This window comes from Xiphias gladius, chromosome 22 (assembly GCF_016859285.1).
Source record: "Xiphias gladius isolate SHS-SW01 ecotype Sanya breed wild chromosome 22, ASM1685928v1, whole genome shotgun sequence".
In the NCBI taxonomy this organism is placed as follows: Eukaryota; Metazoa; Chordata; class Actinopteri; order Istiophoriformes; family Xiphiidae; genus Xiphias; species Xiphias gladius.
The window spans coordinates 11402218-11427378 of NC_053421.1; the positions used below are offsets into that span (position 1 = coordinate 11402218).

Below are 25161 nucleotides of genomic sequence, written 5' to 3' on the forward strand. Positions count from 1 at the left end.
CACTGAGGGGAAACAGATACCACTCATCACGAAATCCATGTAGCAATCGTGCAGTAAAAGTCGAAAACTTTTGACCTTTAGTTGCTTTTCACTGACATTACGCTTGACGTGGAGTCATCCATAATGTCTTAAGATCAATAGAGTCCTTCAGTTGTGGCGCAGCAGTCAGATGTCAGATGTGTCGGCTGGGCCAATGTGTTCAAATAGTTCTTCACCGTGTATCTGATTTCATCACAGTGTCAGTGCCCTCTCATGGCAGCACAAAGTTAAAGTTCCTCCAGTAAGAGATACTATTTGCTAAGTTAAGAGACGAGTTATGCGAGAAGAAGACTTGCATCATCAGCAAAGACTTGGAGTACTGCTGTTATTCATGACAGCACTCGTCTTAGTGGGTCTGTCATACTGAGACTAATGACACTGCTAGTTGCTCGAATTTCACTGTTTAAAAATAACAAAAATAAAACGTTGCGTCCTGCTGTGTGTTTAACGGTTTTTTGACCTCACAGATCTCACCTTGGGCTTTGCGCTGGAAAGTGAGTATCCCTTCTGAGGTTTTACTGCGCACCATTGGTGATTTCGTAAAGTTCTGTGATGTGAAGCAATAATTCAAACACATTTTTAATTTGGATGCAATGTGTGAAATCGCTAGGTGTCCCACTGCCAATACATACGTACAGACCTGACATCCAGTAATAACAGAATTTTGACAATCATGTGCACGTCAATGAGACAGACCTCAGGAAGAAACTGAGGATACTGAAAATTATATTTATTTACAAGAGTCTGTTAGTCTGAATACATTAATGGAGTCTCTTAGCAAAATAAAACACTTCAGACTTAACTGACATCTCATTTGTCACTGTATTTAAATACTCATTTGAACAATGTTGTTTGCTAACACTGACACTGACAGTCACAAACAGCCTGAAGGTATAACTACTGACCTTTACTTACACAATTTTAAAAATGTTCCAACAGCAATCTGCTTTGTGATTTTGTCTCATGTGAGCGTTTTGTGCAGAGAAGTGTCCTCTTTACTAACTGCAGATCTAAGCAGGAGGATGCTAAGTGGAGGCTGCTTCTTCCTTGTGTGCTACATCCTGCAAAACTGCACGTTCTTGTAGATAGTATACACATCATGTTGCAACATTAAAGTTTGCATAGACAGCTGCTGTGTGTAGCGGTAGAGGCAACTGGATTTCTCATCTGAACACACAAGACTGCTACTGCTACTGTCCCCAGGTTGAGGATTGTGTGCGTGTCAACGGGCATATCACGTGCACTTGTGTCTGCAAATTTTCAATAAATGTCAATGGCGTCCTGCTCGTCTAATCAGGTTAATATGTCCCTCGGGAACAAAGAGCCGGCTTTTAACAATATTATGAACTATAGTCTGTTCCAAAGTACCACTACTATTTAATCATCAATGAAAACAGAGCCAAAAGTGGATGACGACATGGAGGCAATATTTAATTTCCTAGTGCCTTAGTCAGCTATTTTGAGTCAAAGGGTAAAAGGGGTCTCCGCGAGGACACTTTTCCCCTTTGTTTTAATCGAAATAAAATGACAGCAGTCCCAGCCACAAACACTCCAATGAGTGAACCTTCAGAGGAGAATTTTCTGGTAGTCTTCTCCTCTGTCATGTTCTGCTTTGGCAATCTGAAAGGTAATGATTAGATAAAGTTAAGCCAAGCAACGATGCACCAGTGCCCCTATCAGAAACTATGGGGAATTACAACACACCAGATGAGCGACTGTGCTCCTCAGTGTCTGCGACTATGTTGCACATGATAAAGTATGAGGTGTTCTGAAAATGCAAGTAGCTAACATGCAACTACTCCAGGACTCATTGTTGGGTCTAATGTTGACTCAAGTGTGAACAAGATAGTAAGAGAGCACCAAGTGGAAACCATATACTAGATAACTGAATAAACTTTAACAATTGCAATTTGTGCTTTGCATTGACATTCTTTATCGGAAGACCATATGTAGGACAATGCAAACCTTAAGCGCATGCGCCAAAAGCTGAACTGGAAAAATTATATTCCTTAAATATCATTAATCCTTGCTGCTCAGCACAAGAGCAAACACAACACATCACAAACACACAAATTTACACACTAAACTGGAGATGGAGTTTTAAAATGTTTATTAAAAAAATAGAAAAACTTACATAAAAAAAAACAAGGTATACATCTATATGTCAGTCATTTACACATTACAACCCATCCTTAATTACACAGATATGAGCTGGGGATTTGGTTTGTGGCAAAAGAGATGTAACAACCAATCGATTATCCTTTAGGCGGCTTACTGAAAAAGCCGCACTGAAAACAAGCGGATAATGCAAGCAGTATCATGTTGAGTCCATCAGTTTGATACCGAGGGTGTTACAATGATCAGACTTTTGAAAACACATGACTTCACCAAAGTTTGGTTTTGTTAATGGCTCTACCAAAACTCCTGTAACGGTGAATCTGTGATGTCCCAAGCTCAAGTCCTCTTATAGATTGCTGTGTAAATTATGTAGCTTTGAAACCTTGTTTTAGGAATACTGACTTTAAATATGTAGAGGAAAGCCCCTGAAATGTAAGGACCTCCCACACAACCAGTTTGTAGCTATCACCTTCAAATTTAAAAAAAAAAAAAAAAAAGTGACGTGATGCAAATGCCAACAATCAATGACTACAGTAGGAGTCTGCTTCTGGAGCATACACCTAGAAGCTGTATGTAAAAATAAAAGCCAAGTAACCCTGACAGTGCTTATAGAAACAAAGACAGAAAGCTTCGGCTACATACAGGAAAAAAAGGGCAGATTTGGTCATTTACAAAGGCAGTTAACCTGTTGCTTTAACAGAATCAAAAGGAGATATAAAGGCAGAAAAGAAGCACTTTGCTGGTAATAAGTAGCACCAACTATTTTGGAAACCTAATTTTTGAAATGACATGAGTAAAAGACTGCTAAAGGTGCATTTTCCCCAGTACAGTCTGTGGTCTATCAAGAGGAAATACACCCAAATAAAAGTCAAACCACTGAGAAGAGTGATATGCTTAAAATGAGAACTAGTGGTGGAAAAACATTTGGACAGGCAGTTGGCAGAAGTTCAAGTGATTATAATGCGATGGTTAATTAAACATGAGTAAAATGTTGGCATCATGGGATTTTTGGCACATTTCTCATGTTGTTATACCATAGCTCCCCCCTCTACTGGAAAGCTGTTCACACACAAACACATTCCTTCAAGGCCCTTAAATCCATCTATTGCACAGATCAATGTAGTCTAGAATCAAAAAAAGCGAACTTATAGTGGGGAGAACCCCTAAAATAAAACTAAAATGTGAAATAAATTAAATAAAAGCAAGTCATTATTGCATATAAATGCAACAAACTTAAAATAAGGTGGCAATGTTTACAGTACAAAAACATAGTGCCAATGTGAACAAAAAAATCCCTCAGTGACAAAAACAAGAGAACAAAGGATATTGACTAACAAACAAAAAGAAACACTTAGTACATTCAAACAAGTCATCACAGTTTAAGCACTTGAGACAAGGTCAGTTTTGTGCCGTCACACCAAAAACATCATGTCAGCGTTGCGCTGCATAGGTAGAAAGGTAGTGCTTTGCCTCAGTCCAGAGTACGATTCGCAAATGATCGTCAAAGCTGTAAGAGCTCTGAATCAAGAGCGTGCTAATAGGGAGTGGCATTCAGAAGACCAAACGAGCCCCAAACCTCATCAAAAAGGCCCAAATGTTTGAGAGAGACCAGGTTTGACAAACCATTTCAGTACTATGGCACATGATGTTCTAAGTTGAATTTGCATGGAAACTCAATACTTGATCAAACTCTTCAGCCAACCAGCTGCAGATTTTAGCTGCTAGGAAGTGACACTGGTGAGAAAACTCAAGTCTTGGAATCAGTAATTCCTCATTTAACTCAAAGTCTGTGCTGGTGTACATCAAATTTAGAGGAAGGGCTCTGACTACCATCAGACTGATGTAACAAAATGACCACGGTTAAGCATTTTACAGTTTTCTTTCACCTACAAGAGCCCTGCAGCATCACTTAGTGCTTGCACAATGCTAGCAGAGATCGATCATTCGACACCTTGGGAGACGACTCGCGGAGACTCGGGAATTCCAGCACGATGTAGGTGCATTTTTGAGAGCCTCCAACAAAAAAAAAATAGGTTTCATGAATCACTCACAGCTTCTCAACTCAAAGACTCATGAGGGGCTGAGTGAGGCCTTCAACTGCTAGTACGAGTGATGTCGAATCCTGCGCCTTTAGTCTTTCATCTACTCTGGTTGAGAGCAGGAAGATTGTCCCTCTTTCTGCGTCGCCAGGTGTTACGGTTGTACTGCTGCTGGTTCCTGAAGCCCGGTGCCGTGTTATGACCCTGGGGAACAAACCGCCGCTGGGGACTGAAGTTACCTTGAGAGTGGTTTTGACCTCGGAGGCTGCCACCATGGTTGTGCTTGAAGGTAAATTTGTGCGGCTCAATGGAACCATTGGAATTGGATCTCATGGTGTAAGTGTGACTCTGCTGCCCTCCCACCTGAGGGTGGTGGAGCCGGTGGAGGGGGCTGGGGATAGGACTTGTGGAGTTGTTGTGCTGGGAGACTTGTGCAGCTTGTGATGCGTGACGGTGCACAACACTGATTGAAGGTGGATTCTCATGGTAGAACTGGCAATCAGAAAGGGAGGGGATGGTTAGGTTTTCTGGGAGGGACATCTGGACCTATGAAAATAAATGACAATGTGCATAATGTTTAAAGTGGATTTTGGCCTGAGAACCTTTTTGGATTATTGGAGGACAAAGGGAAAATTGGGAAAATTAGACAAATTATACATCTTCAAGTTATTTTTGTTTCCCCACATACCCAAATTAAAAACATACACATCTTTTAAATATGATTTTTTTTGTTTTCAAATTCCAAGGCGGTATTCCTCATGGTCATATTTCATGGTCAACTGTGACGTAAAAAAAATAAATAACTTAAAAAAAATAAATAAAACTAACCTGTGGTGTGGCATGAATAAAGCCTGCTGGATGTGTGGCCCTAAGGTCAGTAGCCATCTGGATTATTGGATGGACTGAGGCCAGGGTGAGGGGGTGGAGTTGGATAGCAGCATTACTGCTCGGCGGAGAATCAGACTCCTGGAAAAAGACACACAAGGATTAACGAAGTTGAACAGGCATGAAAAAAAAAAAAAAAAAAAACATAAGCAGCTCAACCATGGACAAGTCATGCCCGAGGGTATCATAGTTGCTATGGTCATGTTATTCTGACGATGATCTCTGTGAATGCATGAAAACACAGTTAATGTTTCGAAACTGTGTTCCCACACTGATTTACTGATTTTGTAAATGCTTGAACAGACAAAATATCCTCGGGCCTTACTATGTCACTTCCGGAGGAGGAGGAGAGCGAGCATGCCGAGGATGAGGATGAATGGTGTTGAGGGCTGGGAAGGAAGACTGGCGAAGGTGAGGAGGAGTCAGCGCTGAGGGGGGAGGAACTGTCTCTCTGATCCTCCACAGAAACCAGCATCAGCCTGGCAAGGTCCTGCTCACAGGCCTCTACATCTAGGACCGCACAGAATACTGCTGTTGTAAAAAGTTTTAATTGACTAAATAGTTTCATTCAATCATTTTATTATTTTCTGGAACCATCAAAAAGTACAGTTTCAATCTAAATGTTACGGAAAGTTGATGTAAATCCAAAGTTGCCACAAAGTTACCATGGTTCTCCAGCTTAGCATACTGCTTGGCTCCCCACTTCTTGATTGTCCAGTCCCTGTAGGCCAACACCTGTGGGCTGACTTTAATGATGCGTCCTAAAGTACTGCAACACAGAGAGAGGTACGGTCCGTAATTCTATCAGGATAAATTCAAAACTAGTGCTGAGAAAAAAAAACACTACAAAGTAAAAAGAAAAAAAAAAAAAAAAAAAAAGAAAAAAGTTTTAATGAAGAATCCAACCTGTCATATTCTTTGTTGGGGTAAGCACGTGCAAGAGGAGACACTCCATGGCTCAGCACCATGTAGGCAAAGTCAAACACCTGCTTCACCTGCAGGATGCCATATGAACTCCTGCCCACGTCATTTCCTGTGAGGATCACAAAATGAATAATAAAAACAACAATAATAATAATAATAATAATCTGGATATAAAACTCCTTTGAATTACTTGTTATCTTGGCATAACAGCCTAGATGGTTGATCTTCTCCGAAGTAGTATTTAATCAGCAAAATCAAAATCACACAGACTTCAGTTATGCAGCAAACAATTAAAAAGCAGTCAAGATGAAGAAACTGAATTGCTCATGTCGCTATCCATTTATTCATCAAACCCCAGTCTGACCTGGCTGAATTGGATCTTCTATGCAGAGCATGGATGGGCGGTTTCCATTCCCCATGGCTTTGAGCATTTCCTCCTTGGACAGGTAGGCCCCTCCGTTCTTCACCCGGATGCCGGTTTTCATGTAGTTGAAGTCGCGGCCGTACAGCTCAAAGAACTCGATCAGCAGGATGCCCAGGTTGATGTTGGCACGTCGTGTGTCGATCCGAGGGTGTAACTGTGATCAGCAGGACAGGGGAAAGTCATTACCCACACTCTGTAACCACCTTTGGAACCAAAATCCAGCCAGTTTGAGACCGTTCCCCTGTTTTAGCTTTGGTATTCACAAGACACTCAAACTTATGCATTTGTTAAAAAATTAAAATATCAGCCCCATGAGTGCATAAAACAACTGGAAACAAAAAATTATAAAGAATACCTTTTCTATCTACTTCTCTGAGCACTAGCCAAAACACATTTAAAATTATGTCAATGACCTCTAACTTTAAATCATCATTCTGTCAGATACCGAGGAGTTATATGAACACAATAATTCGTTTTTTTAAATTACAATTATAGCAATATAATTTACCATATTACCTCAAATAGAGACGGGCCTTTATTAGAAGCAGGCCTTTAGAGGCGGTTCTTCATATCTAATTCCCTGTTTGATAAGTATAATTGGTCATTGGCTCGTTTTGATCCACTCCTGTTTGACCTGTTACAGTTACTGCATTATACTGTTAATACAAATTCAATACTTCCTGTAACCGTGTCAAATTAAAAGCCCTCTAGCATTTCAGTGGACAGAAAACCTTAATTTCTTAACAGGGCTTTTATTGTGAAACATTTGCAGGCATACCATATGCAACAACAGCTGGACGGGATTAAAAGGTTGACAAAGCAAAGTGGATCAGAGTGAAAGAATGAATCATACGTCACCATACTGTCAGTTTGAACTCTTTAAAAAAAACTTACCGGGGACATTTATTGGAAGTATTCTCTTAAAACAAAGCGTTTAACAGTAGATTACAGTATTGCTGAGCCATGGAAATTTGGAAGAGCTGTCAGCACCAGTAATTGCCTTCTAAAAGTGTATTCTTAAAAGTGAACTAATCAGCGCCATGTAAATCCTCACATGCTATCAATTTAACTCATGTGTAGTATGACTAGTCACATACGGGAGGGTAAATACGCGCAGGTGTCACAACATAAAAACAATCCAAATCTGAGGTAACCGTGGCCCTTTAACGAAGACCCGGCTTTCAATTGACTACCCATTTTATTTGAGGAAATACGGTAAATTACAAACTTGCATTACTTGTGAACAATGTCTTGTCATCTTTTGCACAGATGCAACAATTTGGAGGTGGGAAACGGAGAGCTTCTCAGTTTATCTGACAGGAATTGTTGTGATTACAAAATCTGCAGTGTTTTGGAAAGTCAGAAAAGAGTTTAATGTAGATGTATTTCGACACTACCAAGCTGACTGTTACAGCAATAAGCATGCATGTGTATATGTACCTGCAGGAAGCTGATGGCCATTAGTATAAGGCTATAAGAGCTGATGCCTCCAGTGAAGACTTCATTCAGATCCCTCTGCAGTAGGAACTGCTTCAAGACGAAGATAAGTGGTGGCAGAACTGTGTACTTCTACAAATCACAGAGAAAAACATGAGAAATGAACCAAAAGAAAAGGCGGTGTTTGTGTTGAAAAAGTAAAGAATTAAAAGGCTTACCTTAAGGTAGCTTTTGATGAACTGTGCTGCTTTCACAGCAGTTTCTACATTGAAGCTGATGTCCACTTTCACCTCTGTTTCATGGTCAGTAAGCTTGATGATTGGCACCTGGGGACAGGAGAGTAAACTGTAAATCGATCCACAGGTAGGTATGCCAACCAGCATTTCGTGATTTGTGTTGAAATGACTGACAACGTTTTTGTTAAGCCACTGTTTAGAACTTCAGTGAGTTGTAAACCTAAGAATTTGGGCCAAAAATAAGAAGACACTCATCTTGGCGACTTACTGTAGCTTTGTCGAGGACCTTGATGGGATATGGGCCAGCGACATTGTGTTTCTTCAGGGCTTGTTCCAGTTCCTGCAGTGGAGGATGGTCCCACTTTCCAAACACCACCAGGTCAATGTCACTAAGAACAAAAATACAAAGTACTTTGCGCTCAGAAAAGTTTATTTCCCGCAAGTATTCCGTCTACACACAGTGCATAGTGACATGCAGGTAACCAAAAACACAACATAAGGGCCTAGTTTTGTGCGGTTAAACTAGTCCAGGCTTTTGGAAATGTGCACAACTACGTTGTGTGTACTCTGAGCCCATGCCACTGACCCAAGGGTGTCGGCTGAGAGGTTGTGCAAGCACAATTTGACAGATTAACACGTTTAGAAGAACAACAAGATAAAAGAGAAGAAACGCTAACTATAACTGCAGTACAGTGACTTCTTTTTTTGTCTCTTTAACTGAACAAAAAGTTCTTACACCTTTCAATGCACAATTTCTTTAAAACATTATGGGATTATACAAAGTTTGTCGATGAGTTGATATAGATAAAAAGGGAATTTAGTTCATGATCTGGTCGTCTGAGGCTCTGACAAAAATGAACATAACCTACCAAATATAGTGCTCCCACTTCCTTAAAACTAGCATGTTGATGAGACATTTCAAAAGTAGCCCATGTAAGGACAGAACTTGCAAGAAAAGTACAAAAACAAAATGTTACCTTGTTGGAAGATAAAGTCCTGTGCTGAAGCTGCCAAATATCTCCACCTGCAGAGTAAAGGACAAATTAACAAGAGCTTGATTTAAGTTGTGACACAGCATTGTAACTATTATCAGTTTGATAGCCTGTGTGTAAATTTGATCTTTATCCTTTGCAGGCAGTTTGGACACCTCACAGGTTTAAAGTAGTTTCGAGCTTTACTACTTTGAATCGGTTTTGCCCCCTATGGACATATTCTTGATTAAAAAAATAAAACAAAAAAGAGCAAGATCAGTCTTGATGAAATGCCACTGCACTTGTACTGCCTGGTGTGAGCGTTTTGCTGAATGCAACAGGTCAGGAAAAGAATACAGGTAGCTAAACAAAACATGCAAAAATGTTCACTTATCCATTCACGTCGGGGTTGTCTGTGAAGCTCTTGTGCTGACCAAGCCTCTGAGCTGTAGAGGTAAACTTTATCTACATAATTAAATTGATACTTGTTCTGTAAAAATTTGTCAAAAAGACCTCACCTGTGAACACTGTATGTCAAAAGCAGGACGGGTTTCTTCTTAGCAGCATGCTAAGAGCTTGAGTATGTGTTGCGAGGCTAACTTGGTGTCATTAACTTCATAAATAGTTCTCAGAATAATACAAAACTACCAATTAAATACTGCAGATGGCTACAGGAGGTGACACATAGGGGAAAACATCAATTAAACATTTTTTCTTGTCACATGCTCAATCATAGTTTTAGTTTAGCTAGTTTTATGTCTCTGAAATACTATGAAAAGCCTCATGTTAGGTCCAAATGTGACACATCTCTGAAATGTGGCCGTGTTATTTTCTGTATGGTGATTTTAGATATTTTTTTCTGACTGCATGTCCACTTTCCTGTTGCACAATCTTATTTTCTGCCACAGCTTGGAAGAGTGACACAAAAAGGTCTTTGGAGAAAATTCACAGACAGGCCCTGTGGGACTTCCGTGGGCCAGGATTAGTTCAAAAATATTTATAAAATGGTAACCATAAAAAAAAAGCCATTTGTTATAAAGTACACTAAAATTCTGTTGGCAATATAATATGGAAAATAATTCACTAATTGTTACTTTTTGGAATGCAAGTAAAATGAATACTGATTATATTTGGCCAACTCTTTTTAGACAGAGTAAACTAGGCCAGTTGACAGCCTACAATGCGGCCAAACGTGATCTGTAAACTGTAGTAAACTTCCAGACACACTAGCTGCTGGCTATTAAAAGACAGCAACATTGATTTACACAGTGCATAACAGCTTTGCAAAGGAGATTATGAAGCAATAAAGAAGAGCCAATACAAGACATAAAACAACGTAATACAAGTTGTTACATAATGTAACATAATGATAAAACCGGCCAATTGATAAAATACTGAGAGACGGAGAAATGGAACTTAAAATGCGTTTTGAAGTGCGAGTCCTGGGTGAGGACCAAGGCAGCAGAAGCCCGTTTACTTGTGTACTGTCTTTGTATGCTCCAGCTCATAAGGGGTTAAAACATTTGCTGTAGTTGCAGGTGGGCAGCGCAAGCCATACCCAGATGTAATCAGTAAAATCTCAACTGTATGTTTTTTTTTCCTCCAAAGCGGGTGCCCCTGCATACACATCGCAAATGCACCGTTTGTCTGAAGTAGATTTATACTCTATATACTTTTGACAGTGTCTCAGTGTGTCGAGAGAGAAAGAACACCACACTGAAGTCACCAGTTTATCAGGTACACCTGTACAATCTGAAGCAATCTAATACAATAGCCCTGCAATGAGTCTCCCGCTTCCTAAAGCTTGTAAAACACAGTTTATCTACAGTCTACGCTTTAGACGGTGTGTCAGAGAAGAGATAATCCCCTTCAGTGGTAATATTCCGTCTCCTTCATGTATGTAAATGGGAGCAAACGCCACATCAGACACATTATACATCTCAAAATACAGCAGTCCATTACAGAACCATCACTTACCCTCCACATAAAAAAAAAAAAGAAACTTATCAGAGCTGAATCATCACCTCTCACACTGTTTCAACAGAAGCATATTATTCAAACTGATTCCCTTTTTCTAATATTAGCTTCACCAAGGTAAACTGAAAGAATAAACTGCTACCTCAGTGTCTAAGTCTGGTATTAAATGTTTCAGTAACACTGCTCAAAAATCATGTTTGCAAAGTTTTACCTACTCAAACAATGCCTGGACCGTCGAGTTTACGGTTGCTCAGAGAACTAGCATTAAAAGAGATCTTATGAAGTGAAGCGCCGTGACACACGTTAACGTGATCTGCACTTGCAATCATTGACCTCAGCCTTGTCCAACTTTGGCAAAGGAGGGTTTGAGTTCAGTACTCGATGCGGGATTATAAGAAGCGCATCAGAAAAATGGTAGTGAGCAAGGCCAGGGGGTACAGAATAGCATGGCCTCAAGAAATGAGCATTGTGGTATGTCTCAATTAAAAAAAAAAAAAAAAAAAAAGATGGGCCAGAGTCTTTGCACACTATGTAGGCCAGAGTGGAGTACAGCTCCCACACACAGGGATCACAGTTTGAGTTACCTCTGTAAGCCTCTGCACAGGCACATGACTATCCTACAGACACTCACCCGTGCCGTGGGCCACAAGTCCTTGATGACACTTTCTATTCTGTTCACGACATCTCTTCTCATGGCCTCCTCCTCTGGTCGTGGTGACATGAAGTTGAAAAAGTCCAATATCTCTTCATGCAGACTGTAAGGGGAACAAGGGAAACAAGGGCATCTGGGATCATGGACTGATACACAAGAAGGAAAACAAGGGGAGCGCTGTATGACTGTGGACTGCACTGCTGGATGTATTTGAGAATCCATGTAGAAAATACAAGGACGGGGCCTAAAGAAGACTATACTGCAGTTAATGCACAAAACCATATGGGAAAAACAAACAAACAAAAAAACATGTCAAATGGACTTGTGCATCAAATACATGACTTAAAAGGTATTAGGGTATTAACTGAGTTTTGCTGGAGGGACCGCAACTGTTTTATGTGACTTGTTAAGAACTAGACGCAATGTCCCGGAGAAAAAGCATAACTAAGCATATTTTTCATTGATACAATTTATGAAACAGTGTACGTTTGCCACTGCTCCTTTTGATGGGTGACCCGCTGGAATTCAGCCAAGAACCCAATGAGGTCCGCAGACCTCACTTTGAGAACCCTTCCATGGACTGGGAAAAAAAAAAAAAAGAAAAAAAAAAAAAAAAAAAAAAGAACACTCCATATCTCCTTACCCATTAATGCCCGGGCTGTACCGCCTGGTTTTCCACAGGCTACAAGAGGAGTCCACATACGGGCCATTGCAGCCGTAGGACAGGAGCGGGTTGATGCCGTGGAAAGTGTTGGCTCTGTTCAGATGCCTCCTGCGGCCGGATGAATGTGACTGATAGTGTTGGTGCTTGCTCCCGTGCTGATTTTTCATCCCCGTGGGGGTGTGGCCGTTAGATTGTTGCATGCTGCGACAGTGTTGCTGAACAGCGTGAAAAGGCGGAGGGGGATACTGCTGTCTGAGATTGTTCTCGTTCAACTCGTGCTCGCCGTAGTGCAGGAACCGGCTGGCCTCCTCCGCAACGTTCAAATTGTCGATCCGCAGAGAGGAGCCGGAAGGCGAGGAGCTCTCGGCCTCCGAGTCCAGAGAGGAAGAGGACGGCGACAACGAGCCCTTCCTCCGGACACTTCCCCTGTCTCCGCCGCCGTCTCGCCTCGGCAGCTTCCCAAACACAACCCCCGGCGGCGGCGGCGGCGGCGGCGGCAGCAGCGCTACATTCTTGCAATACTCGCCGTTTGAGTCCGTGGAGTTTGAATTTTGCGCTGCAAAGTTGCGTTGGTGGTGAAGGTGGTTGTCGATGCCGGAGTGTGCTCCAAATCCCTGAGAGGTTTCCCAAATGTGCATCCACAGGGAATTGGCAGGTCCCTTCTGCTCCGGCTGGATCCAAGCGGTCCTGGGATCCATTGGACTCGAGTTTGCCGAGAACCTCTTCACGGGGAAATGGCGAGCAATGTGGCAAATTAAACACTCTGCACCTAAGGAAACAAATAAATCCTACCGCGATGATTTACTTGTTATCCTCAAAGTGCTTCATGTCCGGAAACGGGTTTGGTTTTTCAAGCTGCTTGTCCAACTCCACTCCCCATGTAAGCCAGCCAATATGGCGCACCCAGTAGCACGGACCAGCATCTACGCATGTCCGAGGGATTTAAATCTTTGAACACACCCCTCAGGATCGAGAGATGCGTCAAATCGGTCGCACACAGGGCGGAGAAACCGGAAGTTAAAGCATCTCGTTTGTGCGTCTCATATCAAACAACGCCGTCTGCAAGATTGCACTTACATTATGCACAAAACATGAATACGTCTCATCTTTTCACACCTTGCACATTTTTCTCAATGCGTGTTAGTGCTAAAGATGTAATGTTTTGGGCGTCGTCTGGGCTCTTATTTTGAAGGCTAGCCCCAGAAATGGTGGTTCTTATGTGTTAGACCACTTGACAGAGATGGTACAGTAGTAGTAATTTAGTCGGATCATTAGTCAGTCTTTATAATCTGGCTTTAGTCTCAATATTTTTTTTTTGACTACTGATGTTGTAGTAAATGCCTGTGCGCCATAATGTTTACCGACCAGCCAAAGGTATGAACATCGGTCTGCCCCCCCCCCCAAAAAAAACAATGGTATAGGGTTTTAATGCCTATCCCCAGCAAAGGTGAGAAATGCGTATTAGGTCAGTATACGACATTCCACAGGGTAATTTAAAGAGACGCAGGTGAAAAGAGACTGCGCCAAAACATTTGGTTTGGTTCAATATGCGGACATTTTTAATCTGAAAAAAAATTAAATAACCTCTGAAACTTTAAACTGTACAAAACATTTACAGTGGCAACCTTATTTTTCATTAATACAAACTTTAACACCTTATATTTACAAACGCTTGAGTGAGGAAACATTTACAGCAGCACCAATTAAATGGGAAAACACATGTACATGTTTTACAATAGTTTAGAGCATTACCTGAGTATAGTAGACAGGCAGGAAGTTATACCAGTACATTTATAACAGGGTGTGGACAGCTAAAAAATTTAGGAAACCAAATTTTACGTGTTTTACATTAAAAATTGAGGAAACATTTGCTAACAGATCCGAATAGCTACATTTACCTAACGTGTTCATTTCGGAGAAGGACATAAAAAACGAAAAAGTAAATGTTTTAGAAGTCTGAAACTTTGAATTTCAGACTTACTGTGAACCTCCAGACACCCTGTAATAGGAAGAGCATAAAACCCATTTGTGACCATTTATGTGCCCAAACTGTAAAATGCTCTGTCGTGGGCAGCCAGACAGCAAGTTAAAATGAATATTGAAGTGCATGGTGGGATCTTCATTCTACCTGTCTTTAACATAGGTACGGACATGCATGATTTGTACAGCATGTGTGTCTCCCTCAGCTGTTGACCTGTCTGCAGATAGAGGCTAACTGGTTAATGCAGCTAGTGACAGCAGCAGGGACGCTCTGAGATGTTTCTCCTCTCCACCCTGCCAGGGCATCCAGGGCTTGTTTGGGGTTGCAGGGAGACAGTTCATAGATGGAGTAAATAGCTGCTAACTGGACCTCCCATGGCACACCTGGATAGAGAGGACATGATAAGATTAGAAGGCTTAATGGAAATTTCGTTTTTCTGGCGCAATTCTGAGAAATAAATATCAACAACTGAGCAGTATATTTTAACACGAACGGGTGAGATATAAATACTGGATTCTGCTTAAATACACACAGGCAAGTGTTTGTATGATGACATGTGAAAAAGATAAACATCAGAATTATGTTTCAAGAATCTCAGCACTCTCAGCACACAACAGAGGCTGTGTATTAGTTACAGCCAAACTGAACCATTCTGTATTCACCAAGGTTTCTCATATTTCATACCTTCAGTCTGTCCGTGCCTACCAAAAGTGTTGATGACATTGGCGACAGTTACCACAGAGGAAACACACCTCTCTTTGATTCCCAGCTGACCGAGGCGTCCTATTTAAAACAAAAAGACAATGAAATTCTCCACTGTCCTCTGGTGATGATTAAATTACACATCACTTCAGATTATGGTTAATACCCAAGTAAATTAAAAAAACAACAACTGACCTGTGAGCCGGAGCACAGTGGCGACAGTTACATCAGAAACAGGCGCTTGTTGATCTCTGGGCTGCGTCACCCATGTGTTCATTAATGGCCACAACTCCTTGCTGTCAAAGCAAAATGAACAGATTAGCACCGGTACATGGCCTGCTCGCTTAAAAAAATGGATCATTTCTACAACCAACTTTTACATTATTATTATTATTATTATTTTCTTTGGAAGACAACTCTGACTTAAATTACATCATAAAGCAGGGTTCAGGTCAGAAAAATAACATACCCCAATACATTTTCATAGGTCCACTTCCACTTCTTGTGTGTACAAAGGAGGTGCAGAGTGAAGACATGTTCCCAAGCCTCAGCGCCCAGGTCGTACCCGTACCGACTGTGTTTTGTCAAAGACTGGTTTGACCCTGACCGAAGATCAGACAGTGCTCTGGAGATCAGCTGGTCGATGTCACAGGGAGGACTCTGCAGAGAAACAGGAGAGATTAGGTCTTTGAGGGTCCACTCTACCTTATTGAAGAGGGCACAGACAGGAAAGATGGGCAAGAAGAGATGATGTGATAAAGTCAATTAACCAACTCCAAACTAAGGTCACATAGGTTAGAAATGAGCCAGTGCACAGCGCAAACATGCCCTTAAAAGAGTCTAAAATTCCAAAGACATTAATAAAGTACCAAGAAAAAAAAACAATGTGATAAATGTAGACCCTCATCCCTAAATACCTTGTCCCAACCAAGGAATTCTGAAAGGCAGCTGAGAATCTCTTCTTGCGCTATCAGTTTGGCGACAGCATGTATGGCCTGGCACAGAGAACTACTGTGTGAGAGAACACTGGGCCATGTTGTCACCATAAACAAAATCAGCTTGGCAGGATCCGGCAAATCTGCATTGAGTAAGACAGTATAAAAAAAGAAAAGCATTAAAATGCAATTAAGCTCAAGTGATGCCTAACAAGGTGTAAAGTGACATCATTAAGAGTTTTCATTGGTAATTTATTTCATCTCCACTTTACTGTTCAATGTTAAAAAAACAAAACAAAAAAAACCCATTAAAACTAAACTCCACTTGACTTTCATGAAGTGGAAACTGGTTTTGAATCAAGATAACTACCAATCTCAATAAAAACCCATAATTTTCTACTTTCAGGTGGAATACATTTTTGAAAACACCTGGGTGCAAAGGTCTGTAAGGGCTTTGAGGAAAATAGTATGAAATAAACTGCTAACCTTCTGTGAGAATGCTGTACGCCAGGATATGAGCCTTCTCCCAGTATGTCTTCTGTCTACAGACGCCTGTGTAGACTCTGCAGAGGGCCTGCATGTAGTCTCTGCTGAGGTCCCTTTTCTCAGCTTTCAGTTTGTTCAGGATGGCAAAAATCACATCTTCGGCCTGAGAAGAAAAGAGAAAAAATGTGCACAAGTTCATTTCACATGAAAACCAACTGACCGACTTTTGAAAACAACACACTTCATCTCACTAGTGAATGCTAATGACAATCGTTTCTCGTTATATGCACTTTTATTTGTCAGGAGGCCCCCATGAAGCACTTGCTTTCTTTATTTGAACCACTGTGGTTACATTCCCATGTCCTTGCCTTCATTCAAAGACTGGGCCAACTGATATGTGGTTCTCTTTTCTCTCTCTTTTTATGCTTCACTTTAAAACAACATACAAAATGGGAATGAGCCAATTCTGTCAATTACAATACAACATTTAGCAAAAAAAAAAAAAAAAAAAAGGGTTGCAGCATCTTGCTCCTTGCTTTCTAGGGATACTGCATCTAGCCAACACATGACATTTTCGAGTAATTCTCACTGCAGGTGAACTGCAGGGGAATACAGAATGATCCACACTATGAAAATTAACAATAGGATCTGGAAATTTAGATGAAAGCCAAGTAGTTTTGTTAGTTAGCACCCAAAGTTCCATCGCTGTTATTAATAAGGTTAAGTTAATTGCGTGAGCAAAATGAACCAGCATACTAACCAAGCTGCTCTGGCAAATCTCAGCGATGACCTCCTTCTCCTCATCTCTCAAGACAGGCTTTTTGGGGAGATTACCAACATAAATGTGGCTCTGGATCACAGGCAACAGATCAAAGCACTGGTTTTCAATTTTCTTTAAGACGTTAATTACAAGATTCTGCTCTGCAGGTTCTCCACCTTCCATGGATTGAGAGGTTGTTTCATTTTCGATCTGTTTGAGCCTCAGAGTCTGGGGTGAGGTGTTCTCCTCTCCACTGTTTGACGAGCAGGAAGGCACCTGTTTACGACTGACGGTAGGAGCGCAGATATCAATCCTGCGACATTTGCTGTTTTTAAGTTGAGGCAAACCGATGGCCTGTCTTTTTTCTCCTCTCATCTCAGTCTTGCTGAAGGCTGTTGAGGTGGAGTTGATAGTTTTAAAGCCGGACATCTGACTGTCGGTTGTTGTGGGTAATGTTCCGCTCTCTGAAGAACAAATGCTGAGACTAACATTCCCTCTGAGAATGCTTAGAGTTCGGGCGCGGGCAGAGAGCTCTGGATACATGGTGTCAAGAATCCTCATGGAGTTTTCCTGAGAAGGACTGGAGGAAGAGGAAGGGGAGGTATTCATTGCTGTTAAGGGCAGGCGACCTGGGACCGGCACAGCATGTTTTGGAGTGGCAGAGCCAAACTGAAGTGGTGATGAGGGGACTCCGTTTGGACGGAGTGGACTGTTCAGGGATGAAGAACTCAGATGCAGACCGTTGGGTGTCATGTGGGTCAGGACGGGAGTGGTAGGAGAAGCCAATCTATCCATGGGCGAGGGAAAAGAGAGTTTCCCAATAGCCTGCCTTGGACTGATTGATTTGCCTGCTTTCGGAGGTGTGCTTACAGGGGTTAGGAGAGGAGGAAGTGGGGGACCCATTTCAGAGCGAACATGGCCTATGCACTCTGGTGGTTGAGCTGAAGCTGAAGCTGAAGCTGCTGCTGCTGCTGCTGCTGCTGCTGCTGGGCTGGCTTCCTCCTCTTTGATCAGATGTGGGCTTTGTCTTTCAAGCACTCTTGTACATGGCTCGTAACATTTATTTTGCCCATCTGTGGCAGCAGCACTCTGAATAAATGAGGTAGTACTACTCGCATCTGTTCTGTCCTGAGGGAAGTCTTTGACAACAGCTTTTTCAATCACACCGCTTTCCTCTAAATTAGGCAGAGGCTGCAGAGTTTTTTTGTTTTTTGAAATGTATTCAATGTTGACATCAACATTCAGTTTTCCTGGGTTTGGGTGAGTTTCCACAGCATGCAGTTTTACAGTGGGTAACAGACATAAAGGACTCAGCTGCCTGCACAGAGAATGTTTATTTTCTTTCAAATAAAAATTCTTTTCAGCCTTTGTCTCTTGGGAGTCAGAAAGGGAAGGCCCACAATAAGCCACTGTTTCACTGTTCAATGTCTCTATGTCAACTTTCTCTTTTGAAGGAGTTTCAATGTTTGCTTGACCAGATTCCTGGCCAGCGGGGCCGTGGTCAGCATTTTCCATCTTTAACAGTGAAAATGTTTGAGGTGATTGAGGTCTAATACCGCGATGTAACTCTGGGGAAGACGGTGTTTTATCAACTCTCTTAGTGCTTTGTTTTTCATTACTATTTTCTACCTCAAGATGTTCTATGGACCCGTCATGTTCAAGCCTCTCTATAACATTTTCATTTGAGACACTACCTGAGCTGCCACTGCTGTTTGACACACAATATTTATTTTCTGGCATATCTATGTCCTTGCCGAGAGAAAATTTAATCTCCTGTGTGTTTAAGATGGTGGCATCTTCACTGCCCTGTCTCAAACAACAAGAATCCTGATTACTTTTTTCAACTTCTGAATGATTTTCTGTATTTGAAACCTCAGTGTCTTTAACAGAGTCAGTGACTATTGAGGCAGTGACTAGCTCCACATCTCCTGCTTCTTCAGAGAATACAATGTTATCACTTCCTCTGGGTGACTCTCCATCTCCAGGAATGACGGTTTTGGCACTGGTAACATCACTAGGGCCTGTGTCTACATCCATCTTTGTCACAGTCTCTGACTGATCTTCCTTTGCCTCTCCTAAAGCATTTTCAGCTTCAGAGATGCTGCTGGCAATACTGTTACTGGGATTTTCCTTGCAGGATGGTTCTTGACTTTCACTAGTTAATGAAACAACCTCATCCAAAATGGTATTGTCTAATCTGGAGGAAGAAGATGAAGATGCTGACGCTGATTGCACAGTTACTGTCTCCTGCTCAGTCTGCATGTCTTGAAGATGCATTTCTTCAGCATCTGCGCTGCTTTTGTCCTTCATTTCAGTAATGCCACTCAACTCATTTTGTCCCAAGTCTTTGGAGTCATTTTCATCGGAAATATGTTCCACTTCACGCTCTGTGACAACTGGCAAGTCCACATTCTCCTCTGCTGGTAGCGCAGAAGGGTTTGGGCAGTGGCTTGAAACCGGTGTTGGGATGAGTAAGGACGCCTCTTGTTGAAGAGGAGCAGAGTCTTTAGAGGGTTTGGGATGGTTTTCGTTTTCTCTATCATCTGTCTCCATAGTTTCCATCTCTGTGTCCTGAAAGAAACAAAAAGACACTGATTTTGTAATAACTCATGACCACCATGGCATGTGAGTGACAAGGCTAACCAGACCTATTCTTTACTAAAATTACTACAAAATGCAACATTTGTAAATTTTTACCACATAAATTACATGATTATTTATAAATATAATTAGATATTTAGTTATACATGGGAAATCTGTTCAAATCATGGGAAAGTATTTGCCATACTGTGCAGTCAGTAAAGATTTTAAATCTTTTAAGAAACCAAAAAATAGTGACTTGAACTCGTTGTTGACACAAACACACATTTTGGAAAGTGAATTTACATTGTATCTTCTCTGACTTTTCTTTAAATTATTCGCTCATTCATTGTGATAATAAGAATTCTTGCAATGTATAAAAAGCAACTGGCTCTGGCTTTATAAATATTAACAGGGAAGCTGCATATTAGTCAACAACTGTAAACAACATCAACCACAAAAAACATTCAGATAAATGTAACCAAACTCTCACCAAGTTTGCTAGTGGTGATATGCAGGGAAGCAGTGGTTTAAACATTTCCATTATCTCCTGAACAGATACTTCGGAGCTGCCCAAGCCAGTAAATGACTCCTCAGTTTTGTGTTCCGTGGACAATCGCTTGCTGTTTTTGCGAGTGTCCGTTTGCTTCTTGCCACTTGAGCACTGAAGAGATGCTTGGTGCTTGATGGCTTTCTGCGCATGAGGAGAAGGTTTTAACTGTGTATAAGTAGCTTCTGTCTGCATGGGGTAACTGTGAGATTCACTGATGCCTTGAGAGGCAGACTGGGGAAGGTCACTCAGATCAGAGTACAGTCTGTTTGGTGGAGAGGAGGGTAGAACTTGCTTGGAACTGGAATAGGAACCTGAAATTAAAACAGAAAAAGAGACGATTGCAGACATTGTTTTGGTAAAAGGGTGAAAGAAAGAAAAACAAAATTAACATCAGAATTTACTGCTGCTGAATAAAACTTGCAGCAGAATTTACTCACTTAATGATGCGTAACCAGTTAACTGTAACGGGTTTGCTGAGTGCTGCTGCTGAGGTTCCACGCATGCCCACAAATTCTCTAGCAGCATCCGGATTTTTTCTGGAAACACACACACAAACATGCAAACAATGCAAAAGTAAAAAGGACTGTTTTCTGGGTTACTGCATGTGATTAGCTTGATCACCTCAAGTAATAAATAATAAGCCAACTGCATACCTTTGTCAACTTTAGGCTCCTCAGGTGAATTTACTTGAATTGATATGCTCCTATACTCTGTGGAGAAATTATGATGTTTGATTTTATTTATATTTGAATCTAATTTATATTTTAAATTTTAGCAAATTTAATTTGAAGTCAGAAAAAAGACGCAGCTGTTATGAAGGTGAAAATGAAGATTTCATGATGAAGGCAAAAAAATTATTCAAGCATTAATTGTAACACTGTATTTTTATTGTATTTTTTTTTTTTTTTACCTTTACTCCTTTCTCGTTCCAGTTTCATCAGCCTCACCTGCATATGAATTGAAATGCATGAAATAAAATCAGTTCAATAATAGTAAAATAATCTTTCCATCAATTTTCTATCCATAAAGGTCATTATTGCACCTGGAGCTCATCAATATCTCTCTCTCTCAGGATCTTCTCTTTGGTCAGTTGGGATATTTGATGATTCTGTTTGCAGACTGAGTCTGAAATGAAGACAAAAATATGTATAAATATGTACAGCCAAACAACCATTGTTATATAACCACTCAATTCAAGACATTCTTATGAACACAAAATCATTTTTTATATTGTTTGAAATCCAATTTTTAATACCAACCATCAAGCAGTCTAACTTTATTTTCAAGGTTGTTCTTTCTGTTGATGAAAAAAAAAAAAAAACACATGGAAACATATTTTGTTTGTAATTATTTTCTCACAAACAAAACAAATTAAACAACAAACCATAAATACAGTAAATCAAATAGTTAATTAAAGATTAATAACACGTAATATAAAAAAGACAGAGAGGACATGAAAATAATTAATCTCTAATTCAAATGTAAGAAAGCACATCTCTAATGCAAGATTGAGTTCTTACATGCTTGTTGTCTTGGCATTCTCCTCTATCAGTTTTTCAACTTGATCTGCTTGTGCCTGGGATTTCTTCAGAGAAGTCTGATGAGGTGAAAGGGCAAAGTTACAGAGATTCTAATGTTTCCTGAGCTACATTTTGGCAGTAGATAAAGCCCCTGACAGCATGGTATCCAGGGTCAGTTATGAGATTACATCAAATTCGTGACTCAAGCCGATCAAAGGAGCCCACTTTTTAATGCTTACCTGTGTTTTCAGCAGATCATTTTCCACTTCAGCCTTTTCCCTCTTTAATTGTGCATTTTCAAGTGACTGGGTTTCTGTCAGTTCTAAGGGTTTGAAAGACAATTTAGCACAAAATCAGATTTGTTTTTAAACATAGATTTTATGAAAAAATATTATATACAAATAACAGTATTAACAAACTACGTAATTCTTTGCTGGATTAAAAGGATGTGACTGCAAAGTACCTTTCAGATCCTTTAGCTGCTCTTCAAGCTTCTTATTCCTGAGGGGTAGAAAACATACTAGTTATAATTTTATCCGAGCAGATACTCCAGTTATCTGCACTGTCATGATTATGACTGACACCATCTCTTACTCTGTCATTGTCCTGTTGTTTTCCTGCTTGAGTTTTTCCATCTCTTCAGACATCTGTCCATAGGCTGTAAGAGCACACTACAAAAATAAACAGTGTGAATATCAGCATGGTAGCAGAAAAAAACAACAAACAAAAATAACCCCACCAATTTAACTTATTCAGAGATGGACAGAATTTGTGTTGTGGCACTAATAATAAGAGACGGATGCATTATTACCATCAGGAGGAATACCCCTTAAATGGGATGCTACAGAGAAAGGGCATACCTTCTTTTCTTCCAGTTCTGCTTGCATAGATTCATAATCTCTGCTCTTTTTCTCCAGAGTAACCAATTTGATCTGCAGCTCTTCCAGCTGTTGTTGAAGCCTGATAGTGTCACTGCATAAAATATGTTAAGAACATGAATGTGTTAATCCAGTGGCATGTGACATTGAGGAACATATGACAGTCTGTGTAGTCTGTGTGCAGTTTCGTAAAGCAATTATGTCCTCACAGGTACAGTATCTGTGTACTCATATTGCTGGTTGATCTTAGTTTTCAAATGTAGGTTTGAGCTGTCTCTGTCTAATGATCAGCAGAAGCAGTGCAACTCCATTGTTTCAGCATAATACTATTTATTTACATTCATGTTTAGGCCATTTATCAAGTTGATATTGTGACAATAATAACATAATTAATAACTTAGCACTATGGAGTCTCTTTTTTCAAAGCCAGAGTCAAGTTCCACAAAGACTGTGATCAGTTTTTTTTTTTTTAAATTGATGCCTTTATGAAAATGTATGTTGTGGGAAGGCAAAAAAACAAAACAAAAACTTTGTGGCTTTTGAAACGGTCAACAACAGGCAACCACAACAAATGTCTATACAGCTAACATTACTGCTACCCAGCTGGGGGGGGGGGGCAACAACAGTTAACGTTAGGCTAGTTCAATATGGGGACATTTTTGATTACAGTTATCACACAACAGTCGTCGATGACTGATAGTATTTAGTAAAGAATTCAAGATCTAACAGTTAAAAGGTTAAAGCTGTGTTTATCCCGTTGACTTACTAACTAAGATTTTTGTGTTTTTAGGGGTAAATTTCCCATAGAAAAAAAACAAAAAACAAACAAACGTTGAGAAACGTTAAAGAACAAATTTGTTAAAAGCACGCTAAACGGCTTTTAAGTTTACACCTGCTACCTGCTCTGGGCTCCGAAGAAATCTCAGTCCAAAACAAGATTGCTTAACCTTTCCCTTCCTTTCCTGGATATCGACTGGGGATATTTTAAAAGACGAGTGTCCAACTTATAGTCACAGCAAAGTAAAAGTTGTCTTTAGAAGTGTCACCATGACAATTTAACATTCGTTAATACTCACTCCGAAACCGTTATCTTCTGTTTCAGTGCCAGAAATGACGACACATATTCTGTCAGGCTCTGTAACACGACAGGGGACGGAACAAAACAAAAACAAACAGGGGAAGTCAGAATTACCGAAACGTTCACTTTAACTGACAGGATAAAACATATGAACCATGTCACAATCTCGGAGACTGCTTATAATCTGCCTTCTGAGACACAACACTACTGCTTATTGGCTTTTCTGTCATAGAAAGATGATCTGACCTGATGCAAAACAGAACAGTTCTGACAGTTTCCAACGGTCGCGTCCGCGGCTATTGCCACGGTTTTGGACTGACTGTCCCCTGGCATCATGGTAAGACAAATTTCAGTGTAACCCTCACAGCCGTTTCTTTTTCTTATATATATTGACGACCGTGTCCCTGTTAGACAAGATCTACACAGGTTCAAAACAACTTCACATTTTCGCGTCTCCCACGTTGACCAAGGACCCAAGCCAGGACCCCACAAGGGGAGCTTCGTAAAATGCCGGTGAAGCTAAAAATACCAATTTCTCGCTACGTTGTTAGCGCATTAAATTCTGTCATGTATCTGGTTGAGCATGAGTAAGACAAGTGTTCAATTGTATATTTGATTTTTCTGTCGGCCTAAATATGATGTATGCTGTCATTTGGATTTTGCTTCAGGCACTTTGATTCTGGCATATGGGGGCGTTACTGTCAGAGCAGTTGGTGATACGAGTCCGCTACAGCGTTTACCGGCCAGTAGGGGCAGGGTAACCTGGTTTAGACCGTGTCTTCATTATATGGTTTACAGTTCGACAGATTACTTGTGTTCTCAAAGTTCTACACACCTGTGGTTAGGCGTAAGAGAGGTAACTGTTTGGGGTTAGGATAAGGTTGGGGTAAGGTTAAGGTGAGGAGAAACAGTAAAAATGGTATTAGACGGCATAGCAAACCTTCAGTGAGTTAAACAATTTTCATTTAAGTGTTGAATTAACTAGCTATCAGATGGTTCACCTAACCACAACAGAATTATGATGTAAAGTTCTGGCTTTGTTTGATTGGTATATTATCATAAATACTGCAACCGTGTCGTGTACCTCCCTGGTGGTCTAGTGGTTAGGATTCGGCGCTCTCACCGCCGCGGCCCGGGTTCGATTCCCGGTCAGGGAACTACCTTTTGTGGCTCGAAACAGAATATAGTGTAATACCCTCAGAAGCTCCAACCACCACTATTTCCTTTTCATCGTAGAAGTCAACTATTGTTGAATGCCGAAATGTATAGGAGTTTGTAGTCTTTTCGAGCTGTCGCAAGTGGTTTACTTTTTTACTGCTTCA

General features: G+C 40.7%; 2 protein-coding genes and 1 non-coding gene across 5 annotated transcripts; 1 reads left to right on the forward strand and 2 right to left on the reverse strand.

Annotated features, from left to right (window-relative positions):
* Window positions 1–2132: 2132 nt before the first annotated feature.
* Window positions 2133–13290, reverse strand: LOC120784522 (terminal nucleotidyltransferase 4A-like). 3 transcript variants are annotated; one of them, XM_040118397.1, is made up of 12 exons: window positions 12346–13290; window positions 11682–11805; window positions 9080–9126; window positions 8371–8491; window positions 8085–8192; window positions 7870–7998; window positions 6370–6583; window positions 5988–6114; window positions 5747–5850; window positions 5407–5591; window positions 5025–5162; window positions 2133–4742 (listed from the first exon to the last, which is right to left on the reverse strand). In XM_040118397.1, exons 1-12 carry the CDS (start codon window positions 13062–13064, stop codon window positions 4296–4298), a joined length of 2463 nt encoding a protein of 820 aa, XP_039974331.1. In that variant the 5' UTR covers window positions 13065–13290; the 3' UTR covers window positions 2133–4295. The 3 variants fall into 3 exon arrangements, with proteins under 3 accessions (XP_039974331.1, XP_039974332.1, XP_039974330.1); XM_040118398.1 differs by having other exon boundaries at window positions 2133–4688; window positions 5407–5612; XM_040118396.1 differs by having other exon boundaries at window positions 5407–5612.
* A 618-nt stretch (window positions 13291–13908) lies between these two features.
* Window positions 13909–24305, reverse strand: ice1 (KIAA0947-like (H. sapiens)). The gene is made up of 20 exons (XM_040118729.1): window positions 24086–24305; window positions 23838–23896; window positions 22744–22855; window positions 22478–22554; window positions 22347–22384; window positions 22123–22205; window positions 21884–21960; window positions 21623–21660; window positions 21406–21488; window positions 21274–21310; window positions 21017–21073; window positions 20801–20899; window positions 20304–20674; window positions 17231–19801; window positions 16471–16633; window positions 15967–16127; window positions 15519–15709; window positions 15245–15345; window positions 15032–15130; window positions 13909–14730 (listed from the first exon to the last, which is right to left on the reverse strand). Exons 1-20 carry the CDS (start codon window positions 24173–24175, stop codon window positions 14549–14551), a joined length of 4689 nt encoding a protein of 1562 aa, XP_039974663.1. The 5' UTR covers window positions 24176–24305; the 3' UTR covers window positions 13909–14548.
* Window positions 24306–24924: 619 nt separating this feature from the next.
* On the forward strand, window positions 24925–24996 carry trnae-cuc. The gene has a single exon. It is a non-coding gene; the product is annotated as a tRNA-Glu (tRNA).
* The last annotated feature ends 165 nt before the right edge of the window (window positions 24997–25161 follow it).